This window comes from Takifugu flavidus, chromosome 18, assembly GCF_003711565.1.
Source record: "Takifugu flavidus isolate HTHZ2018 chromosome 18, ASM371156v2, whole genome shotgun sequence".
NCBI classification, from domain to species: domain Eukaryota; kingdom Metazoa; phylum Chordata; class Actinopteri; order Tetraodontiformes; family Tetraodontidae; genus Takifugu; species Takifugu flavidus.
The window spans coordinates 5377275-5396040 of record NC_079537.1 but is presented as its reverse complement, the minus strand read 5'-3'; the positions used below and the strand labels follow the sequence as shown (position 1 = coordinate 5396040).

At 46.5% G+C, this 18766-nt stretch overlaps 1 protein-coding gene across 4 annotated transcripts; it reads right to left on the bottom strand.

Annotated features, from left to right (window-relative positions):
* Window positions 1-6122: 6122 nt before the first annotated feature.
* Window positions 6123-18424, bottom strand: cacng3b (calcium channel, voltage-dependent, gamma subunit 3b). 4 transcript variants are annotated; one of them, XM_057014861.1, is made up of 5 exons: window positions 18206-18424; window positions 17811-18035; window positions 10440-10523; window positions 9341-9481; window positions 6123-8541 (listed from the first exon to the last, which is right to left on the bottom strand). In XM_057014861.1, exons 1-5 carry the CDS (start codon window positions 18243-18245, stop codon window positions 8033-8035), a joined length of 999 nt encoding a protein of 332 aa, XP_056870841.1. In that variant the 5' UTR covers window positions 18246-18424; the 3' UTR covers window positions 6123-8032. The 4 variants fall into 4 exon arrangements, with proteins under 4 accessions (XP_056870841.1, XP_056870842.1, XP_056870844.1 ...); XM_057014862.1 differs by having other exon boundaries at window positions 18230-18421; XM_057014864.1 differs by lacking the exon at window positions 18206-18424 and adding an exon at window positions 17056-17239 and having other exon boundaries at window positions 17811-17952.
* Window positions 18425-18766: the final 342 nt, after the last annotated feature.

The window sequence follows — 18766 nt, the reverse complement described above, 5'->3', positions numbered from 1 at the left end:
TTGATAACACAAAATGACCCAATTTTCTCTTAATTCTCACCTCTTTTCTCTCGAGCCAGGGGGAAACGGTTGAATCTGGTCCCTTATGATAATTTGGTTCTCTTCTCCGCCTCAGCTTCTCTCCTTCATGTCTTTCTGCTTCAGTAGCTTTCGCAGCTCCGAGGCTTATTTTTCACACTGCAGATGGCCACAATGTTGCTCCATTCGCCACACAAACACACACATCCACACACACACATACACTTGAAGTTAGCTTCTTTGTGAGGACACTCAGACATAATGCAGTCCCCCAACTCCTAACCCTGACCACAACCCAATTCCAACCCTCTAACCCGAGTCTGAACCCTCAAACGGGCCTTTGGACTTGTGGATCAGACAAATTCTCCTCATTTGCCATAAAAATATTCAATTTACAGATGAAATGCATATTCTGCTCCTCAGCACACACACACACACACACACACACACACACACACACACACCTTGCTACCGACAGTTTGGTATAACACGTTCTTTCTCAGCTTCGTTGCTCGGGCAGCAGAAGGTGTTCAGTGTAGTGCCGTGACACTTTGAGTCTTGGCTCGGGTCCCCAGGCCTCCCTCGCAACGCTGACCGCCTAAAAATCGGTGCCTGACCCTCGGAACTATGACATGTTTGCCATCGGCTCATTAAGTGTCGACCGCAGCCACTCCGGGGTCGTTGCTCGACCTTTTGGGTTAGCGGCCGACCTGAACGGCCGGCCCGGCGTCTCGGTATCCAACAACGCTGGAATAATGATATGTAATTAGAACATCAAACCTGGCAGAACATCTCCCTTGGATCCTCGCTCTTGCACAAACAGCTGTTGTTGCAGCATCCAACTAGGCCAAAACACACCAAGCACGCATGCACGTGGGCGCGCATACACAAACACACACACACACACACACACACACACACACACGCGCGCGCTCAAGCATGGCTGCCAACTTTCTGTTGGTGAATCTGGTCCTAAAAGCACCTTGGTTATTTTCTCAGTCTTTAATGAACACACTGAATTCATATATATATATGTGTGTGTGTGTGTGTGCATATACGTGTGCACACATGTACACACATACATATATGAGACTGAGTGACAAAATGGCATATCTAAAGCTGAGAGAAACAAAAGCAGTGTGGCAGCCAATCCCTGAAGAGTCTGCCATAATCCCATCATCCATTCCGGTCGGCGGTGCAGCGAGCTGTGCTCCACCGATGACGTCGCGGTGATGAATATTCATCAGGTGAATCACAGCTCTTTGCTGAATTCCATCGCAGATGTGCACCTACGGAACATGGAAGCAGAGGGAAAACATCAACAACGCCGCGGTCGGCTGTGGGCAGTTTGTGCCTTCGCCCAGTTCCTGTCTGGGTGTTCTCCAGTTTCCAGTCTGGAACCGCACACGTGAGCGTGTGTGATTGCGGTGGGTGTGTCCTGGTGAGGACTGGTGAACCGGTGAAGGACCTGCCTCGCCCAGCGCCTGCTGGGACGGAGCCCAGCGCCTCCAGTTCCCCTAACCTCTGCGAGATCTACCGGCTCTAATCCCCGCTCAATCAGGAAACCCTCTTCTCCCCTTTAAAACGCCGCTGATCTGGTCGCCCGCCGGTCACCGTGGTAACTTTGTCATCTCCATCCAGTTCCTCCCCCCAGCTCTGATCTCTCTCTCCTGCCCTCTTTCTCTCCATCATGTGGACATCTGTGTGCCGGCAGTGGAGATAAGCCCAAGACTATCGCACAGCTGCATCAGGCGGGCTGACACGTCGCAGCTGATAAGCATCTATTGCGTGTGTGTGTCTGTGTGTGCGTGATGATGCAGTCTTCTGTTGCATGTGGTAATGTTCTATTTGCTCCCCCCATACTATATTCCATTTGTATTCCTCTCCCTCAATTACAGTGAGGAACCACCAACACGGACCCCCGTCTCCATGGTTTCTCCACTTGGGTCCGAGTCCCTCTGCCAGCACCTCAGTGGCTTTTGCTCAGCAGGGAAATTTTGTCCCAGGCAGGATTTTCTGTTCCAGTCAGATAGACCATCTGGGAAGTGTTCCGGGAATGCCACAGGGAGTGGACGGCGTTCCACTGCTGCTATGGTAAAAGGCCTCTGTCACTCCAGAGGTCCGAGTCAGTGATTTAGCAACAACGAACCAGAGAAGGCAGTTTTCAGGGAAGACCCTCATCAGTATTTCTATCGATGTATTACGCTTAACTGTAAAGGAACAGTAGAACTGCCGAAACTGAGCCCATAGGCATTTGTAGGTGTCTTTGACCTTTGACCTCAGTCCAGGGCTTGCTCTTTTTCATTTCCCATATTTCCGTCTTTCATTGCTCAAGGGGAGGAATTCGGATGAGCCACAAACTCCTTTGTCCTTCCAAATTTCCGTTATAAATCAGACTCTATGAAACACAAACACACACGCACACGGTCAAAAAACTCACAAAAGGCACTTTGAAAAGGTGAATCTTTATTTTCTAATTATTATATAGTATAGAATATTTCTTTTCTGTCTAGATATAGGTAATCGTATTTATATCGTGTAAGTAAAAGTGTGCTTTTATTCACAGCGTGTGTCTGTGTCAGACTGCTGCTGGAGGTTTACATTAGAAAGTGTACAATGAAACTGGCTTGGAGCTGTGTGTGTGTGTGTGTGTGTGTGTGTGTGTGTGTGGTGCGTGGGTGTGTGTGTGGGTGTATGTCAGTGCCAGCATGTTTCTACGTGCACGTCTCTGTGTTTTCGTGTGTGTGTTTTTGTGTTGGACATGGAGCAGAGGGAACAACTGGCCCGTGACCGTTTAAAATCCTCACCACGTGTGAGATGGAACCCATCACCTTCGGGCCTTTAAGCGCGCCGACTATCGTGATTTATTAAGAACGCCCTGCTTGATTGTAAGCGCCGCTGCTTTTCTCCAGAGCACTGAGTCAACTAACGCACAGATACGGAGAGGGTGAATCTATTGAAAGGATTTAAAGAGCACGAAATCAGGCTGCAACTATAAAAATGAGCGTTTGGCTTTGATTTAAACATGACCAAAGCAGTCAAGCTGCACAGAATGCTAATGTTTTAGTCAACTGGCTAATGAGCTGCAGTGATTAGGACACTGAAATGCTGGATAGACTGATTTGGGAACAGATCTCAAGCGGTCACCAAAGTTAGTGCATCTTATCTCGATTGCATGACAATTCCTGCTAGCGACCACACACGCGGCGGTGAAAGCTGTGCGGTCTCCATAATTAGATTAAAACTTTACACCGTTGTCCGACTCTATTACCTTATGACCTAGTGAAATTCACAGGCAACATTTCCCAAATCTGCAGCTTTGGGATATTGCTTCCCAATCTGTAAGAAGGAATATCTCATCGCAGGAATTAGCCCGCAATGTAGCAATGTATGCAAATGTAGCGCATTCACCTGATGCAGAGCGACGCTCTGGCAGCCCCGGTGAAACATCCTGCCATTTTGGACGTCTCACCCTTGGTCAGTCGACCATATCGAGCCGCCGATTCATTCTGCACGTCAACAACAGCGCCCGAGCGTTCGGTTCGAGGCGAAACCATAAAAAGCAGATTTTAATCGCTCTGTCCTTCCTGTCAAAATAATATATGTAAAATCCGTGACTGGTACAAAATCCCTCTAGCTAGAAGGCTAAAGGTCGGCACATGAAACAGACAATTATGGAGGAAGATGGCAGCCTGGAAAACAAGCTTAAACGGTGCTGGCAGGACAGGCAGGCACTGGGGCGTGGGTTCGGAGAGGCAGATGCACACACACACACACACCCACCCACACACACACACACGCACACATGCAGGCACATAACCCCACCACTAAGCCCTCCCAACACGGTAGACTTGTGTGTGTGTGTGCGCGTCAGTAAGTGTGTATACATGTGCGAATGTTAGTGCTCACAGCGTGTGTTTGTCTCATAACCATTCCATTAAATTCACATTTCTCAGAACGGCTGTTTTAAATTCACATTTCTCAGAAGGCCTCTTTCTCTTCTTTCATTAGTTGGCTCAGTTGAGGAGAGACACGTCGGCGGTAGAAACAGTTTGCAGCATTTCTGCGCACACAAAAACACATCCCCCTCCCCATAAAACATGACACAGTAAATCGTCTTTCTTTCAGCAGGACACACTTGTTTCCACACCAGGCACAGCTGCAAATACACAATTGTGTCCAGGAAATATGTGTTTTTGTGTGTGTGTATTATTAAGTACCTGGGTCTAGGTTAGCTGTGTGTTTCTATACTTATGAGGACCTATATTATCATATACATATAAACCTTTCTCGCAGGTCAAGTGTGTATTATTTCATATATAAAAAAAATCCCAAGGATCATATACAAACAAATGAGTATATAATAATTTTAGCAGATTTATTTACATATTGATGTGTGTTTCCCCTCTATGGCTGGTCTGTTTTATACTTAAAATGGACCAACAGGTCTAATTCAGAACATCAGTGCTCATGAATATTACTTTGGCTGTAATCCATCACTGTGGCAGTGCACAAAGAAATACATTAAAAATTTCATTTCGACTGCATTTTCTGACCTTTGCAATGGAAACACTTTTGGAATCGGTGGAAAAATGAACCACTCCAACTTTGGGCATTCCTCCGCCTCATGTCCTTTATTAAACGTCACTACATCTTAACTATGTAGTGCGTTGAAGCAGTGGGTCCTCACAAGTATAGATCGACTTGGTATGTATGGGAAGTGTGTATTGCACTTTCAGAGTTAAATGCCCCTCTGACAGACAGTAAAGAGTCCTCTGGCACCAGCGAGGCGAGGCTGGCGTCCGCCACAGACGGCCCGGGCACTTTACCGCCCTTCTGTCCCCTCCAGTCTGAGGCTTTGAACGTGATTAGAACGACACAGTCTCACAAACCACATCGAAGTAGAAAATGAAACTAGGATCATATAATATTACAAAGACTACGACCCCCCCGGCTTCTAATCTCTTCTCCCTTTGATCGACCCCCACCCTTTTGTAGGTTAATAATGACAATAGGTGTCAGAGTTTATCAAACTCTGCACAGTGGCACCTTTTAAGTACTTTTTTCCCCCTTTTTTTTTTTTTTTTTTTTTTACAATTATTTTTTTGTTGATATCATATTATAGCTGTATGGCAACAATAACAGACCGAGTCTCAAAGAGCGCCCTGTGCTCTCTTGGAGTAAACATCATTACACATGTCACAGGCGTCTGGGCCGACTCGCCTCATATGGCGTTTCAAAGGTATTCTGGAGAGACTCGAGCTCGGGTTGCTGTTTGAGACTCCATTAGAGATACAGATGGATATGGCATGCATGGTTGGAAAGGTTAATGCTGACATGGCTTATGGAAGCTGTTTTGAACTCTGACCCTCGCACAGACCCTCAGGATCCTAGGGGCCTCTGATGTGCTGAGCTACATGGCTACTTCTGCTGATTCAGTATACTGCAAAGAATCCTACAGCAAAACGGAGCAGTAATTCTACGATCTAAAGCTAACCTGGAGGCCTTAATATACAGGAAACATTTTTGAGTAATATTTGGCACCAAGTATGTTTGCTAGTATATGTTTGATCCTTAAGATAACGCACGTAAATCTTTAATAATCCTACCTCTGCTTAAGGCAATAATAGTCTGCTCTACATATAAGGTCACCGCTCTAACCTTAAGTTGGTAAATAAAAATAAATAAATAAAGGCTAACCTGTAGTAACATGAGTAGAGGAGTACAGTCTTTGCTCTTTTTTTGGCTTTTCCTTTTGCAAGAAGCTTGTTATATCATTAGTTAGCTATTCAGCTGGTTTTGCTGTGCAAACGCACTTTCCTTCCAATACAACACCCTTAAACCGCGGCAGCGCTGAGCGTGAAAAGCCCTTGTGTGCTCCTGTCCTTTAAAAATTAAACAGCCCTTGCTTCGAGAAAAGTGTTTTCCCTTTCACAGCCCATGACAACTGCTTATGTTGTAGTTAACTTGCAAAATTAATATTTACATGTGGAGGACAGCAGGAGTGAGTCCTCGCTGATGCATGCTTGTCCCTTTTTAGCTCCCTTTGCGGCGAAAAACCCGCGGCGGATGAAGCAGCAGCGTCATAAATTAAACAGCGTGACTGAGGTTTAAAACGTTTTTATTATCAGGGTATATTAATAAATCGCTAAGTGGCGGCGTGACTGCTATCAGCTCGGCGATGCTTCATATTTAGCTGGGATGGAACAGTGCATCGGTGGCTTACAGAGGTAAAGACGAATAGAAATGTCGCCACCATTTACGGTGTATTTGTTGCCCTTATGGCTCTTTTGCCTCCATTCAAACTCTGACCTTCAATGGATGTGTGTAATCGGGTGTTTTACAGCAACGCGCTGACGGTGTGAACACAAATCTTCTGCGCTATTTGAGCTGAAAGTACGCGAGTGTGACAAGAGTCGACTTTCCTCGTTGCCCGTCTTTACATTGGACAGAGGTAGCAAAGGATCACTGACTGATCTTGAGGATAAAACATTGAGTTTAACAGTTTCAGATGTTTAGCATTTAATGCATATCTGCTTTTAGATTCGTCATAAACAGTCACGGACGCCTCGTAACGCCCTGATCCTTCCAGTTTACGCATAGATACGCTGTGTAAACGAGCCCTTTCTGCATCTCCTGGTGTCGTCCTGGCCACAGCCGAGACGCAACCTCACACCGTAAATGGAGCACACCTCGCGGTCGAGTATGGCGGAGGATGGAGAGTGCACCAAAGCTTTCGGAAAAATACAGAATCGTGAGCGCATCTCAGCTCACACCTGCCGAGCACACGTGGCATCGCTCTGATTAGTTGTTCTCAACGAGTGGGAGTTTCGAGGGGACAGGAGTGATATGTCAAAGACACGAAGCCACGGTTCCACTGAGCACTTGTTCGTGATAGTTGTGTGGGATTAGATAAGATGCAGCTAAAGCCGAAAGATGCCGGTAAAAATGGTCTCAGTGTTTATTTTCTGCAGGTTTTCACAATTTGGCAAGAAAAGACAAACTTCATGTTGTGTCATAGAGGTAGTGGGCAAATAAAAAATGACGTCTGTCTGCCTGGCTGTTCTGCTGGGCCCGGCCTCACAGCTCGGCGGTCTTCTCCCCGTCCCTCTTTCTAATCTACATGAGAGTTCCCGGCGGAAGACAGGACTTCAAAAAGAGAGAGAGGAGGAGTGCAAAAGGTGGCAGTGACGTGAGTTATGGCGCTACATAGAAAAAGTGTGGAAGGCGAACGTCGATGAGCTGATGTGGACACCAAATTACAAACATCTGATCGTCTCTACTAAGGTTTAGGTGAAAACGTAAAACGTGAAATGCTTTGTGAGCGTGAACACGATTAACAGGAAGCACCAGTGATCATCTAATGTCGTCATTTAAAACCAACGGATCAGTTCCGTCGATTCACTTTCAATCCAGTCAATGATGAAGGCAGCTGGTCCATGATTGGGTCAGTGAGTGTATGTACAATATGTTGGGAGAACTATAAAGAGGGTTAGAAATGTGCTGCCTGAACTCAAAGTGAATCGATTCTGAGGCGTTAATTTATGCACTTTTGATTAGGAAGGCGGCTCGATGGCCGCTCCTGGAACTAATCCTACTCTCGAAAAGGTCGGCAGGACCTTTTTCGCCTCTCATCCCCCAGAAAAAAATATTCCTTAGGAGGAGTTGCCATGGCAAACCAACTATCTTAGGCTTTCAAATCTGATTCCCCCACCCTTAAAAAAAGCCAGGAAGTCAATTCAGGAACATAAATTGAAAGCGCCTTCGTGTGTAAGGATTTATGGGTGCAACTACAGTGATATGCGGTACAGTTGGGAACAACTTTTTTCCGTCTAACCCGACCCTGCTACGCCGCTGAAACCGTCCCAGGGCTCAGGATTCACAGTTCAAAGGCTATAAGTTCACAGTCAGAGTTTATCAAATGCCCTGTTCCCACCCATTCACCCTGTGAGCCCCCCTGTATTCTCAGCATCCTTTTTGGATGCTGTGATTGGGCGATATCAGCCGGCACCTCTCAGACAGGCGTGGTTCTGCGGTTGGGGTCTTTGTTGTAGTCTTTAGTGAGGGTGCTGCTCTGCAGAAAATCCCTCTCGGAGTTGAGCAGCCCACCCATGCCCATGCCAGGTTTGGTGGCGTTGCCTGGCTCACGAGGGTTCAGGGTGTACATTGGCATCTCGGAGGCGGCGGGTCCTGTGTAGCCGCCTTTCCCCAGTGGTGAGGCGTCTCGGCTGGGAGCCTCGGAGGATCGCACGCTGGAGCGACGGCGGAAGCGGTAGCGATAAGAGGGTATGCGGCTGAAGGCGGATTTCTTAATCAGCTCGGTGCGGGACTTGGCGCGTAACTTGCGGTGCTTCTCGATGAACATGTGAACGGCCAGTACACCCACCATTTCTGCCATGATGAAGGAGAGCGCGCCGAAGTAGAAGGACCAGCCGTAGGAGTAGGACTTTTTGCTGTCACTTTGGCCCGGGTCACCGGAGTTGGCTGAGATGTAGACAATAATTCCTATGATGTTACTGAGCCCTGAAAGATCAAGACAGGAAGATAATAGATAAAAGCGATGGGGAATTATAATAGCCATTATAATAATAGTGGTGGAGTGAACAACAACTAAAACCCAGAACCATCAAGGAAAGCCGTGGCACACATCAGTCCAATATACAGTTCTCCTGCAGACTGGAGGAACATGTAGAGTGGGGACAATTAGCCGGCTGTAATTAAGCAGAAGGAGCCCTATACTATTGCAGTAAATAATTACCAATTTGGCTCCGTGAATTGACTACAAAACCCAAAGAGACCCTACACATCACACTAAACAGCAATTACAAGCCTTTTGTGTTTAAGAGGCAAGAGTGCCAGTGTGTGTTTACGAGGGACTGTCAGCGTTTATGTGAATGTGAATTTGTTTACGTTCTTACACCCCCAAAATGAATCGATCTTTTCACTTTGTAGGCATGTGGACACGTCTCTGTGCTTTAGATGATCACCATCATGGAACTGGAGGCTCGTAGACCTGATTAAATCAGCATCAAAGTTCAAGCTGATTTTTATTTCTAATTGATACCACAATCAGCTTAAACCCAAATACAGCAGATCAAATTCTCCAGAACTGCAGCAAAACCTCTGAAGCTCATGTTCTGAGCCGTTCTTTCCCTTTGACACTGAAACTCTGCTTGCAGTTCTCCATCTCGAGCCGATGATGACAAATAACGCCGAAGAAGGAGCAACAACTATCCAGGGACAACGAATGTCCTGCGGCTGCTCTCTCCTTAAAATGGAGATCTGACGTTCATTACTTCTAATAAGAAGACAGTGAACAAACCTGCCGAGACGAAGAAGATTCCCGCACTGAGGATGACGTTGTGTCTGCTCCGGTAAAACTCACTGGCAGCTACACAGAGCCCCCCCAGGAAAAGCAGCCCCACACTCATGATGGGGAAGATACTGGAGGCACGAACAGCACCTGCACACAAGCACAGGCAGAGCTTCATTTAGCTACGGTCATCCATTAATATATCTGTCAATATGGGCTTATACAGCAGAGTTGGTTCTGTAATTCCTAGAATTACTCAAATATAAAGATGAAAGAAATCATTTGGGAGACAGAGTGACACTGATGCACACACACAGCAGCGAAAGTAAATGGAATGTAAATCAAAATGGCTGAACCTTTGCTGGAAATTCATATGATGTGATACCAGGATGAAGTCTGTAAAGTCTGTGCTCCTTGTGCTGTTTCTGATTTATTCTATGGCCAAACATTTGCAGTGTGACTGACAGCTGCACTGACCACTCACATGGCAGGATTGAGCCCGCAAGCTCCGCCCCTCTGACCCATACCTTTGGGCTACATGAAATGCCGGTCACTAGGTCCCTGCTCTCCATTGGATGGCCATTTCTGAGACCTCTAATCTGATTGGCTGCCTGTGGGGCTGGTCCTCCGTGTTCGATGAAGCAATGAAAAAGGACATTTCCATGTTTCTGGTTTTGTTGCTGTTTTTGTTCTCCACCCATCTTTACTCTGTGTTTATGGCTGGAGAAAAGTCCACACACCCTCTTTTCTCTGTGTTTCTGTATCCGTCCCCTCTCTTATCCAAGGATCTGTGACCTTCATGTGAACAACATCCTGGAGCATACATTCATTTAAATGGGAAAAAAACCCTGAAATGGGCAATTTTGTGATTCTTCGTAGATGATAATTAGACTAAAAAGTTTAAATCTTAAAGCAAGTTGGTTTATTTTGGTTTTAAATGATGCAAATGTTGATGCCCGTGTAGCTGGTTTGGGGCGTCTTGGCTATTTACACCAGGACGTTCTCAAAATGCAGTTAGGCACCAGTGATCGCAACAGCTTTTGTGAACATGTCTAACTAATTGTGTGCATGAGCACGTGCATCACGCTTGTGCATGCAACAGACTTACGGAGAAGATATTCTGCAGCATCTGCCTCATAGTCAGCATCTTCTGGGAAGTGGTCAATCTTCTTACATACACCTCTAAATGTCCCTGCAGCAGAAGAGAAACAGGGTTGAGGACAGAAAGTTCGCTGTTATATATTTGACGAAACAAACACATTTCACATCTATATTTTAGTCGTCTCTGCCTTTCACATTCTTGTCGAGGATTGTGTGTCGATATTTGATAAGTAAGTCTTCCCACAAGAGAGAGAGAGAGAGAGAGAGAGAGAGAGAGATGGCTAATGTGATAGGAGACAGCCATATCCCTTAGGGTGCAGAAAGTGTGACAAACGCGACTGAAACACTACATCTTACATTCCCCACACACATAAACACACCACCTGACGCACTGGTAGAAAGGCTTTTACTTACATGCATGATTTTTGCATGTAGCCATTTAAAATGCTGTTTGAAATGTGTCTTCATTTGATTTATTCCACTATATGGTTTTGCATTCAAAACGGTATATACCTTGTGTGTTTGTGTGTGGGCGTGTGTGTGCGTGTGTGTGCGTTTGTGTGTTTTGTATTCAGGAGGATGAGTCACTCTCAGCCTGACACACGATGCTCTTGTTGGAGACTGCAGCCTTGTCAATACACACAGATTGTCGATACACTTGCTGATGCACAGAGCATCCGTGTGTGTATTAATGTGTGTAATGTGTGTGTGCGTTTATTATGTGAAGCTGAATTCCCACTCTTCATTTCATCCCACTTGCACATGGCACATGGTTGTCACCACAGGGGATGTGGAGGGTGGGGGTGTGGGGGATGATAGAAGAAAGTCAGATGGAGGATGAGGGGAAACTGTGCTTGAAAGGAGATTTCATGGTAAAAACAAGGAGGAAATTTGAAGACAAGTGGAAGGATGGAGGCATTGATGAACAACAAATGGTGCGACCTAATTGCCGCTGTGCACAGGAAGGGCCTCTTTCCAGCAAACACAGTGCAAAACTCTTTTCTGAATAGATTAATCAAGCGATTGTGGTCAGCTGGACCTCTGAGGGAACCACCATGAAAAATAAAGGCGAGGAATGGAAATCTGCTCTGCACTCATTTCCAAGTTCACATTTCCACGAGTCTGTTCGCGCTGATTGAGGCAATTACAAAGGAGTGATTTAGCACAAGCCTCGGTGGGATTTCAATTTGGACCCAGAAGCTGCCATTGTTTACACTAAATATTTCTGTTGTCTGCTGCTCCTCTCTAGCTGGAGAGTTTATGTGTTTGACCAAAACCAAATCAAGTAAAACCAGTCAAGGATAATGGATTCGTTATTGCTGGAGTGCTGTGCATGCGGCTTGTTCCTGCTACCGCAGATTAAGACGGGGTTGCTGCATTATCCTCTGGCATCTTCTCCACAACCATCAGTCATCACAAACAACACATTCTCTCCCAGCCACATGTCAGTGAGGTATGTTTAAAAACACGGTAGGACAAACAGCTCGTGGGCCTTAAAGTTTGATTCAAGCTAATTACTTGGAGAATAACCTAATCACACACACACACACCACACACACACACACACACACCCCTCCTGGGAAGCTGCACTGCTTGCACTTATCTGCACCTCTGTCTCTGGTTTCCCTCCTTTTGTCAGTCTCCTCTTTGCAGTCTGCTCTGCTTCTGCCTCTTCCTTCTTCTGCTCTCTCGGTTTCCCACCCAGTGCATCGTGGGAAAGAACCTTAATCAGATTGATTTTTACTAAGAACCTCAACTTCAATGATACTGGTCCTCCAGGTTGGGTGCATTTGGAATATAATTGAGCTTTTCCTGGGTCTACGAGGGAGGTAGAGGTGCTACGACAGACACTAAAACAGAGTTTTGTTATTGTGGCATGGGAGGTTGAATCCCTTCTACTCACAACTGTCGTCCAGAAACAATGAGCAGGACAGTTTATTCATTATTGGAGCGTTCATCTGGACAGGAGATGCTTCAGATGTTTCAGTCCAGTTTCATATCTGAATCTGAATGCAGTGTGAATACTTCAAAAAGTCCAGAGTGCCTGCGTCTGCTTTTTGGATTAGATTCTTGGGTTGTTTCTGTAACTAGGTGCAACTTCAAGGTCACACAAGCTGATTAATTAATTCAATTTGATTAACAGCAAAACAAAATAATGAACACATACCAAACACAGAATTGGAACATCTCTTAGGAGACATTTGCCTCACAAAGGCCTGTTTTGCCTGAGGGAAGCTGCAGCCACAGCTGTAGAGTGGCATTATGGGATGGAGGAAATTGGGATGAAGGCATGTGAAGTATGTATGTATGAGTTGCCTCTATGAATCATGTGATTTAGCTTTTCCAATTCTCTCTAGTATACTCAGGGTAACACTCACACACACACGCGCACGCACACACCCATCCACACACATCCACACACTGGGTTGTGCGCTATCATCTTGGTATTTGGCATGAAATCACAAATGTGACATGATGAAAGACCGCAGTGAAAATGCACAGAGAGGAAAATGGCTGCTCGTGTTTGAACACAGGCAAAACGTTTCTGCGATGAAGACCTCCGTCTCCCTGAAGCCATCCCTAATAGACATAAGAAGTCAGCACAGTCACAGCTTCCATAGCTGAAAGGACTCGCTTAAACATTATGATATTTAAATTAGCATTCAGCAAATCCAAGGGCTAAAGGAGGGGGGATAAAAGCACTTTTTCATATCACCGTTGTGATTCAGCGGTAAGGGACATGTTATTTGCTGCATTGTTCATGTCCACCTCTACAAGAGCTATATTATATTATAAAGGTTATCCATTTTTAAGATATATAAATGCATGGAAGGCACAAAGCTTAAACAAGTGAAAACATCCCCGTAGTGCCTGGACTCAAGGTTAAAAAAACAGAAAAAACACTGTGTACAGATTCCCCCACAACTGTATCAGGGTGGCAGTGAGCTGCCAGATCTTTGCCCTTGTTTTAACTCTCAACACATAAACAGCTTTCAGCAGACCAACTGTGACAGATGTCGACATAAAAATAAAAAGTCCATGTATTGTAGTACAGTTTCCTTTGGTGACGCACCACAGAAGCTGGAGAAAACCTAGAGAGATCCCCGGCTGGGTCTGCAGCTTTTTAAACCACCAGTCCAGTATTTGATTTAACAATCCCAAATAAAGAGGAGGCAACTATGCTGTTATTTTCATGGATGGGAGAATAACTAACTGTGACATCAGGCTAGAGGCTAGCCTAATGTTAGCATGGGTCAAGCCTGATCCACTGCACAAAGAATCCCCGTAACACAAAAACATATTCCTTATATAATGGTAATGAGCTGTATAGAGCTGCGAGGGGGTCAGTGGTTCGACTCCCGGGGAGTTTTTCTCTGTGGAGTCTGCATGTTGTCTCCCTGTCTGCACGGGTTCTCTGCGGGGACTCCGGCGTCCTCCCACCATCCAAAGACATGCATTTGGGGGATAAGTGACTCACCACTGAACTTGGTGGTGATTATGAGTGTTTGTCTATATGTTAGACCTGTGATGAGCTGACGACTTGTCCTTGGTATACCCGCCTCTTGCCTGAAGGCATCTCTGTGGTGCTGAAAACAATTTGGTGCTTTGTCCTTAATCTTGCACATTCTTGTATCATTATTCTTCTCCAGACAGGAACTGGAATCTGAAGGAATTTGGGAGGTCTGATTTACATTCAGGATAATCAATGTCATGACATAATATTGTTGCGTTGCCAAATGCTTTGTCCAGCCTCGATAAGCCATCAGTCGCCATATGTCCCAGCATCAAACATCAGCATAAATGAAGAGCGTTCCTCAGCAGTGCAGTGCTGTAACGACAGATGAGTGCAGTTACTGCAGGCACAGCGTCACTCCCAGGGGAGTTGTCCCTGATCACTTAGTAGTGTGACTGTCTCAGCAACGGCACACACTCGGATTATAAAGTGTTTTGTCAACTAGCAGAGGGAGAGGAAGAGGAGGGCGCGAGGAAGAGCATGGAAAGGAAGCTGAAAAGCAGAGCAAATTGCGGTGCTTGTTCCCTCAGTATGCCTTTGACAGCTCAGTGTAGTTGACTGTGCCCCTCTCTCTCTCTTTCTCTCTGTCCTTACCTCTCTCGCTCGCTCTGATTGCCTCTTTCTAAGTGGAGAAGAGAGAAGATGAGAGAGGGGGAAACAAAGAAGTGGAAGAGGCTAGTTTTCACAGTGATGGCTGATGAAAGAGAACCCGACAGGTTCTGCTTGGTTGTGCACCTCTCTTCTTTCTCCCCAGTCTCTGGGTTTTTCAGAGATGCCCCCATTTTCGTTCTCTCTCTTTTTCTGGACACAACCCTCCGTTTCTAAATCTGCACATGATTGCTCCTCACCTGCACTTGATTCCCACAACATCTGTTGGAGGCTTTCCAGTCCTCCTCTCTGAATTTTTGCTAATTATACACTGGTTTGCCTCACACGTTTAGTCAGAAAAGTACATGGACTCGTTCAAGGAGGAGAAACAAACGGACAAAAGCAAAACTGGTAAACAGCAGCAGACATCACTGTTCACTCTGGTCTTTTTTCCCTCCAAATTGGCCCTAGTGCCCTTCTCTCTATCTCTGATCCCCCCACTCCCTTACCCGCCTCCCACATTCTCCACTCTGCCCCACTCCCACAGCCACCTGGGTGATCATTTTTCCTCCCCATCCCTCTTTAAAACCCTGTTCCCCCTCTCTATTACCTGGCGATCGTTTAGATCCGTGGCGTGGTCAAACGCTCCCCAGAGATCCACCTGAAACAGAGGCCATGCACAGCTCATCCATCACTTTCCACCCACCAACTCCTCCCCGCTCCCCCAATCCCACCCCCACTGTAGTTCATTCATGCACGCTCCGGTCTCTTTCCATTCATGCTCTGTCTCTCTCCTCTATCGCTCCCTCTCTACCACTCCTTCCTCATTTCCTGGCTTTCTTGCGCTCATTTATCACAGAGGGAATCTACACCCCCCCACCACCACCACCACCACCACCACCACCACCACCACCACCTTTCCTCCCCCTGCTCCACCTGCAGCCTCACAACACAATTGGTGCTACAAAACACCACCTGACCACGCACACATATAAATTATGCAACTGCAATAAACGTCTTCTGAGCATCGGTTTCCACAACAGGCATGGCTGACATGGATGAATGTTAGTTTTGAAACAATTACAAGTGGATTATTATTATTTTATCATGCTCAACCTTCATTTTTAATACGCTGGTCTTTGGCGCGCCGCTGAAGTTTTTCGGTCATGCATGACCGCTCTACACACCCATGATGTTATTTAGCTCTCACTTCCGGCTGCTGGTTTTTCTGGTGTCAGGCAGAGTGCAAGCAAGTCAGAAACATCAGTTTCATATGAAGCAAATGCAGTGACCTGCGATGAGTGTGTGTGTGTGTGTGTGTGTGTGTGTGTGTGTGGGGGGGGGGTTAGTTGTTATGATGTATTTAGATGCATGTGCTGAAATTGTAGTGACATTATATTAACAAATCTGCTCCATAGGTGTGCTATAAGGTGACTTGGGTATGGTGGGGGCAACTGACATTCTAAAATTTGGCAATTTATTCATTTACTTGCATGTGTGTGTGTGTGTGTGATTTATATTCACGCCATCTGGCTCAGTAATATATTTGAATGAGATGGTTGTGTTTGGCTGCAACATATGCATGCACGCACGCACGCACGCACACACACACACACACACACACACACACACACACACACACACACACACACACAGACACAAACACACACCAGAGGGAATGTACAGCATGCATCCAATGACAACCGAAGTTTCTCTGCAGTGATTTTTTTCCCAGATGATCAAAGTCAAATCATTGTGTAACACAGGTGTGAAGCGGTCATGATGAATGCAAAGCTAAATATACCTACAGTTAGTAAACTCCCGCTTTATACGAAATATATTTATCTTGAAAGGATAACACTGCATGTTCAGCCAACAGAGCCAAAACGAGGAGTTTAAAATAAACAGCAGGAAATAATTGACTTTTCTTCCAACACCAAGATGGCTACATGTTAATAAACAATGAGCTCAGTCATGTTTCCACATTTGTGATGAATGATTTGATAATCTTGTGCATGACTGCAGGGAAAGAAGAAAAAAAAAGGCTAATACTTGAATGACATGATTACACTGTACAGCTGATTAGTAGAAATAAGCAGCGAGTTGGCAGCTGCTGATCTTGTGCAGCTACACTTCCACCCCTGTCTGGATAAAATGACTGTGTGGGTCTTAAATCCAATCCGCTAAGGTGGCAGCGACATGCAACAATCAAGGCACCTGATGAATATGGGAGTGCCTGGAGATGAGGACCTGGGCTCCAGGAATTACAAGATTGAAAAAAAGTCTCTGTGAGTGCAGTTTGAAACGCGGAAACACGCGTTAAAACATACCAAGATGGCTTCAAATATATATATTCAGCTCAAGTCCTGACGCACGAGGTCCAGGTATGTTGCTGAGTCGCTGTCATGAACTGTACATGTATGGAAACAACACACACACACACACACACACACAGGCACGCACGCACGCACGCACGCACGCACGCAGCTGAGACAGCTAGTCAGTCAGACTGATCACGTACCTTCCAGACAGCAGGTTCGCCAGAGGCCGGAGTGCGTCATCACCTCCTCGTTCTTGCGGCTCGTGTCGTTGTCGCCGCTGCTCTTCACGCGGCAGACCCCGCGCGAGTACAGCCAGTAGTCCGTGCCCACGGCGATTGTCATGAGGCTAAAGGCGGCGAACGCGCCCACCGTCGTCACGAGCATCTGGATGCCGCGGTCACACATCAGCATCTTCATAAAGGCGGCTCCTGTTTGTCTTAATCTTCCCCCCCCCTTCTCGCCCTTTTATTTCGGATTAACCCTCTTATTTCCCGTGAGACTCAAAGAGTCAACGCCAGGGAAATTCACCCAGGCACTCGAAAGGAGCCGAATTATCTGTAAAAACGAAGTTAAATAAAGTACATGGCTCTCTTGTCCGTTGAGTTGAAAAAGGGGGCTCGAGGCAAAGGGCGGCACGTCACTTTCTCGCGCATCAAAAACCGGTTTTCACCACCACCGCTCGCGCACACAGGCGCGCGCCCAGGCTTACTTACACCGAGGGCTTTAACAGCCACCGGCTGTCTCCTGTCCGACTCTGCCTTTACAGCAACAACCCCCCACAAAACACCCCCGTATCGGTCTGTTAACAGCTGAGGTCTGCGTGCGGCGCCTCCATCTTTAAAATAACAAAAAAGGGAGGATTGTATTCTTCATCAGTGATGTCACTGACACGGCAATAAGTCATTGGGATAATTTCTAATCACCGAAACAGCAGCGGTGGTTTGCCTTCACTCACCGCGGGATTCCTTGACTTGCTCCCCGGATAGCACCAAAAGAACCGGCCGTGCGGTGTTTAGGGTGCACTTTTCGCTTTCCGGTTGAGTTAATGGGTGAATGGACGAAGGAGTAAAGCCCAGACGTCTGCTACCAAGAGGGAGTGCACCCACATCCGTTGTGTGTTTTCCACCAGCTGTTGACTCTCTGGCATGTTTTCCTTCCTCCTCCGTGTCCGCGGTGTGGGCTAAGGAAACACGACCAAATGCGCAATTTCTATCAAAAATAACATTTTTGCGAAGCCTATATAAGTTACATAATGGAAAGACGCCTACAAAATGCGTATAAAAGTATATGAGGAACGGACATTACATAGAGGCACCAAAACTGGATGGAAATATAAAATTCTTCTCCTACACCGCTGTCTCCGCTTTCCCTCACCGAAGTTCAGACACATCCGGGACGGACCGTCCGCCCTCCGATGGAGACTGAAGTACAGTTACACCCGCCTGGGTTTGCTCTGGAGAAACGTGCCCGTCAGTACGAATGAAAAAAAATGACAACCTCCCCTCCTGCTCCTCCTCTTCGTCGTCCTCCTCCTCTTCGTCCAACCAACACAAACTAAAACTAACCGCGCGTCTCCTCAAACCGCGCCAGAGGCCGCACCGCTTGGCTCCGATTGGTTTTGTCAGCGGCAGCGCCCGACAGGAGCCAATCACGTTCGGTCGCTGCTGTAAGCCCCGCCCACCGCTGCCAGTATATAACCAGGAGGAGGGGAGAGGCGGTTTGAATGCCACGTTAAAAAAAAAGAAGGAATTTATAAAAAATGACATTGAAGGCAGCAGGGGTGGACCACGGCACTGGTGGGATGTGTGAGGGTTATTTTCGACAAATATAACGTAATCAACAGCAGGTTTGGTACACGAGGAGCTCCCGATGAGCTGTCCCTGGTGCTGGACAGCCGCTCCGGGCCGCTGT

Excerpts from the sequence above, each read along its gene's own strand:
- cacng3b (XM_057014861.1), bottom strand. The coding sequence starts at position 18,245 with ATGTGTCTGAACTTCGGTGAGGGAAAGCGGAGACAGCGGT. Across the intron at positions 10,524-17,810 it reads GCAAGTCAAGGAATCCCGCG|GGACATTTAGAGGTGTATGT; the intron begins GTGAGTGAAGGC and ends CTTCTGCTGCAG. Across the intron at positions 9,482-10,439 it reads TGCTGCAGAATATCTTCTCC|GTGCTGTTCGTGCCTCCAGT; the intron begins GTAAGTCTGTTG and ends GCTTGTGTGCAG.